The sequence below is a fragment of the Dendroctonus ponderosae genome, unplaced genomic scaffold, assembly GCF_020466585.1.
Source record: "Dendroctonus ponderosae isolate FM_Combo_2020 unplaced genomic scaffold, Dpon_F_20191213v2 Dpon_F_20191213_1, whole genome shotgun sequence".
Lineage (NCBI taxonomy): Eukaryota > Metazoa > Arthropoda > Insecta > Coleoptera > Curculionidae > Dendroctonus > Dendroctonus ponderosae.
In genome coordinates this window covers 50,100,816-50,105,322 of record NW_026017110.1, presented here as the reverse complement: position 1 = coordinate 50,105,322, position 4,507 = coordinate 50,100,816, and the positions used below count along the sequence as shown (strand labels likewise).

Genomic DNA, 4,507 nt, shown 5'->3' with positions numbered 1-4,507 from the left:
CCATCTGGAACGCTTCCGCGTCCTTGATGCCCAACTCCTTCAGCTCCTTCTCGGTCTCACTTGCTTCGATGTCCTGTGGCAAACCCCTAATCACCACGTGGAGCTTTTTATCCCCCGGCAGCGTGTACGTATAGTACGGCCGCTGGAGCTTTTGCAGGAGGCTGGTGGCTTTTCTAAAATCGGCCGCCGTTTTAGTAGTAACCGCAACCCCATTTCTGTTGGTTGCGGCCCTGGTCACTTCGATGCCTTCTGAAGTGAAGGCACCGTTCAACTGTCTCCAGCTTCTTTGTCCCAGTATGTTGATGGGTGGAATTTTTTCCACCCTTTCAGGGAATGGGGAGTCGGTCTCCATTCCCGTTACCTCTATTATGATGGTATCCTCCTCACCCTCGCTTTCGTCTCTGCGCCTCTTTCTGCTCTGTTGAGCAGGAAAGGCGCTGGACGGGCCTGCGGTGGCTGGTGGGGGACTGTGAGGTGCTGGCTTTTTGGGGGCAACCTGCGGGGGAACCTGTACTGTTTTGGGTGCCGCTGTCTTGCGGGGCGCCGAGGGTTTCGGTGCCCCCTTGACAGCCGCACTAAAACTGTCAGGTTTCTTAGCCGGTTTTGGGGGCTCGGGTCTGCCGGCCAGCATCACAGTTAGTTGCCTGAGATTGGCCTCTAACCTGCGAATATCCTTCCGCAGCTCTTCGTTCTCCTGCTGCAACCTTGGTGTGTGGGTTTCGGTTTGAAAAAATCCTGACGATCTGGATGTATTTTACGCGAAAAATTACAAGATGTATTTATAACTTTGTAGGAATTTTACAAAACCTTTTTGAAGTCGAATTCAGGACGAAAACGAAAATAAATGTATCCCATTTTTTCCCGAAAACTATTAAGGTTTACAAAAACCAAATAATTTTTTTTAGATTAAAAAAGTGTTTTTTGTCTATAATTTCGTGCTTATTTAAAGTAGAAGGTTGAATTTGAACACAGCTAAACACTTGGACATTCTCAGCAATATTTCGAAAGCGTGTAGCAAAATGCTTGAGAGTGGTTTTGCAGATATCCACTAGACGACGAAGAATTGCAGATCATGACAACCTGGTCCAGCAGCAACTCATCCTTGTGCAGTGCGCTCTAACCCCACTTCCCACACAAATCGTCAGTAGTTGTAAACAAAAACAACCCCCCGTAAAAATTGAGCATTAAAATGAGTTTAGGGGGCCGAAACCGGCTCAGTATCCTAGACAAGCCCCTTAGCAAGGGCAAGGGCGAGGTCTCGCTCAGTTGTTTTGCCCTGCTCTTCTCCGAAGTGGTTCAATACTGTCAGAACAAATCCACCACTCTTCCTGATCTGCAAAATCGGTAAGCCCTGCAACGGTGATAGAGATAATTGGGGCTAGTTGAGCGGTTGCAGATTGCACGAGCTGGGGCGCAGGGTGGGTGTTAAACTGATAGACTTGTACTTTGTGCGAGAGCGCAATGGAAAACGCGAAACCAAACTGCTGAACATACTCTTGTACGTAAAGTCCACATTCTGGAAGGTGAGTGTTGGCGAAAGGAAATTCAGGGGTTGATAACTGGGGCCCCACTAGGCGCTGTTTGGTAAGGAAGCGGATAAGTTGGAACACTCGAACGACGATGAAAACACCTACTATTTGATGGAGAAAGAGCCAGTTGTGAATCGGTTCATATCCATTCCCAGGGACAAAAGCAGCCTGAATTGCGCCGTGTTTATTGCGGGGATTATCGAGGCTGTTTTAGTGGGGACAGGATTTGTATGTTTTGTCTACATGGTTGGCTGTTTTGGACAATTTTGGTCATTTCCAGCCGGCTAAAGTCACGGCTCATTGGCATAAAGGAACGACGTACATGATCAAATTCGAGGAATCAGTGGTCGGACGCGACAGCCAAACGGATGAGAGATGAGAAAATTACCTTTGCACTGTAATTAATTAAATACCTAATAAATTTGTGGATATTGACAGCTACCAGTCAAGTCAAATGGACATTGAAGCTATTTTTTAAAATATAGTATAGATTTTCCAAATTTCCCGATCACACTGGTTAGAAAATGTACAACAATCAGTGCGATTCTTTTCACGCAAGTACAAACAACCATTAACAGATTATCTGGGCGATTTCGCTAATGTGGCGCGTTTGTTGCAGAATACAAAGTGCTGAAGAAAATTGGCGAAGGAGCCTTTTCCGAAGTTCTCAAATGTCTGAACAAAGACACTGGCGAGCTGTATGCGGCCAAACGGCTGAAAAGATTCTACAAATCGTCTGTTTCTAGTTGTGAGTTTGCACTCAATCACAATTTTCTTGTTTCAGGGAATCGTCGGTTGTAAAGTGTGCAGAAGTGGTGGCTGTCCGGAAAGTGCCGTTTCACTCCAACATCCTCAACATCTTCGAGTACCACTAGTAAGTGTGCAGTTGTTCCAGACGCGTCTTACCCAAAGGCAGTTACTCGTTTTCAGGTCAGGTAACCTTTATGTTAGAGCTCATGGACATGAGCTTGCATGATTATCTGGAGAATTGCAAGAAGTCGGAGAACCAGTCTAGGTAATTAGTGGGCAATGGGATATCAACGTTTATTGATCTTAAATCCAAATATTGTCTTAGGGGCCTAACGGAGCAGAGGGCCAAAGAATATCTCTACCAGGTGCTGAGGGGGCTGGAGCATCTTCACAGAAACGGGATGTTCCATCGGGATGTTAAGCCGGAAAATATCCTGATCAAGTTTCCCTCCATAGACGGCACGAGCTTGCAGAGACTAAGAAGGGTCAGTTGGCTCCCTGTGTACTACATGGAGAGATTGATTGCAAGGATAAATTTCAGTGTGAAATTATCAAGCTGGCGGACTTGGGGGCAATGAGGGGCTTCTACAGCGTCCCCCCGTACACTGAGTACATCTCAACCCGCTGGTATCGCTCTCCGGAGTGCCTCCTCTCCAATGGCCACTACGGCCCTAAAATGGACGTATGGGCGGCCGGATGCGTTTTTTTCGAAATGTTGACGTTAGTTCAACCCGTCTAGCATTGAAGACCGTTATTTTCATGCTTTCGCCTGCCTGCAGATTGATGCCGCTTTTCCCTGGCAGTAGCGAAGTGGACCAACTCTACAAAATTCACAACGTTCTCGGTTCCCCAAGCATACAGTTTATTAACAAACTGAATTCCTGGTCCCGGAATTGCGTCATTTTCCCCAAAATTAGGGGAACTGGCTTGGAGCCGCTTTTGCCGCAAGCGACTCCCCAAACCAGGGGCGTTTTGGAGCTGATGATCGAGTACGATCCCGATAAACGCATCAATGTGCGTAGACTCCTAAAGAACCCCTATTTTGACAGTGTCCGGTAAGTGGAAAAGGTCTTTTGAGTAAATTTGCGCTTTGTCATCTATCGGAAAATCGTGATGCTTTACAGGTACAAGTTTGAGCCCACGATGGAAGGCCAGCCAAGATTCGCGTCCTATAAAATTCCAAAGTATGGAAAGAGACGCCATGGCGATGTTACAGCAGTCAGCTCTAAACGGATCATGTTGATGTTTTGGAGATTTAACTTGTTTCAATTTAGGTGAAGCCAAAAATCAGTAAGCGAGAGCTCGTGCCGGATGAGGCAAAACGTCGCTATCACTCCAAGGGTGCAACACCCTCTATCGAAATCCCCTACTATTCCGCTGCCACGAGCTCTGGAAAAGGGAAGCAGGTGACTTTGCCATTAGTGGACCACAAAATTTCGCGCTGCGTCGATATCAACCGCGTCGATTCCTCCGATTCCAACAAGAGCGGCCTATCAAGGAAAGGCGGCATTAGGAAGAGCGTGGAACTTATCCTGAAGTCTTCCAAGTATGATTAACGTGTTTGGCTACTAGCAGTTAATGACTTATGATCTTGAATGTAGAAATTCCGCATCAAGCAAGCATTCGATTTCGAAGGAAAAGGCCGACCCCCGAAGGTTTTATTCAAAGTCTCTGCCCATTCCAAGAAGAGCCCGCTCTCTTGAAGCTCGACCTATTTTATCCAGTCCAGAAGTCCAAAATTACTGTAAAGAGCAATAAACCTTCCACATGATTAATAATATTATTTTCCAATTCCCTTGGTGAATGTGAAAATTCAAGGTATTTGACAAAAGGAAGCGCTTTTTCAGGTCGCAACGCCTTAACGAAAAAACAGTAATTTCCTATGTGAAATACCGGCAAAAAACGAGACAATTAAGGAATTAAGTTCTGACTGAATTTTTTTGCTTTGCTTTCTACTCAAAAACGCTCTATTTTGTAGAGTTTTACTTAAAAACACTGAAGATCTGGAGGACTTTTACGCGAAAAAATGCAAGACAAATCCATAGCTTTGTAGGAATTTGACAAAAACTTTTTTCAGCGTCGAATTCGGGACATAAACGTAAATAAATTTCTCCCGGTTTTTTCCGAAAATTATTAATATTGTAACGGAAATGGCCTGGGGTACTCACGTTTGGAATGGGGGATCGAAATTCATGGTATTTCAGTAAATGGGAGCCCCATTTGGGCCC

The 4,507-nt window shown here is 45.6% G+C and overlaps 2 protein-coding genes across 2 annotated transcripts; both read left to right on the top strand.

Annotated features, from left to right (window-relative positions):
- Nucleotides 1-1,041: 1,041 nt before the first annotated feature.
- LOC109543440 (trafficking protein particle complex subunit 5) lies at nt 1,042-1,988 on the top strand. The gene is made up of 4 exons (XM_019913157.2): nt 1,042-1,344; nt 1,397-1,523; nt 1,575-1,757; nt 1,810-1,988. The coding sequence occupies exons 1-4, from the start codon at nt 1,190-1,192 to the stop codon at nt 1,906-1,908; spliced, it is 564 nt and encodes a 187-aa protein (XP_019768716.1). The 5' UTR covers nt 1,042-1,189; the 3' UTR covers nt 1,909-1,988.
- A 186-nt stretch (nt 1,989-2,174) lies between these two features.
- Nucleotides 2,175-4,050, top strand: LOC109543416 (MAPK/MAK/MRK overlapping kinase). Its single transcript, XM_019913126.2, has 8 exons — nt 2,175-2,403; nt 2,446-2,544; nt 2,605-2,764; nt 2,821-2,999; nt 3,059-3,334; nt 3,404-3,497; nt 3,554-3,825; nt 3,881-4,050. Exons 2-8 carry the CDS (start codon nt 2,474-2,476, stop codon nt 4,035-4,037), a joined length of 1,209 nt encoding a protein of 402 aa, XP_019768685.2. The 5' UTR covers nt 2,175-2,403; nt 2,446-2,473; the 3' UTR covers nt 4,038-4,050.
- The last annotated feature ends 457 nt before the right edge of the window (nt 4,051-4,507 follow it).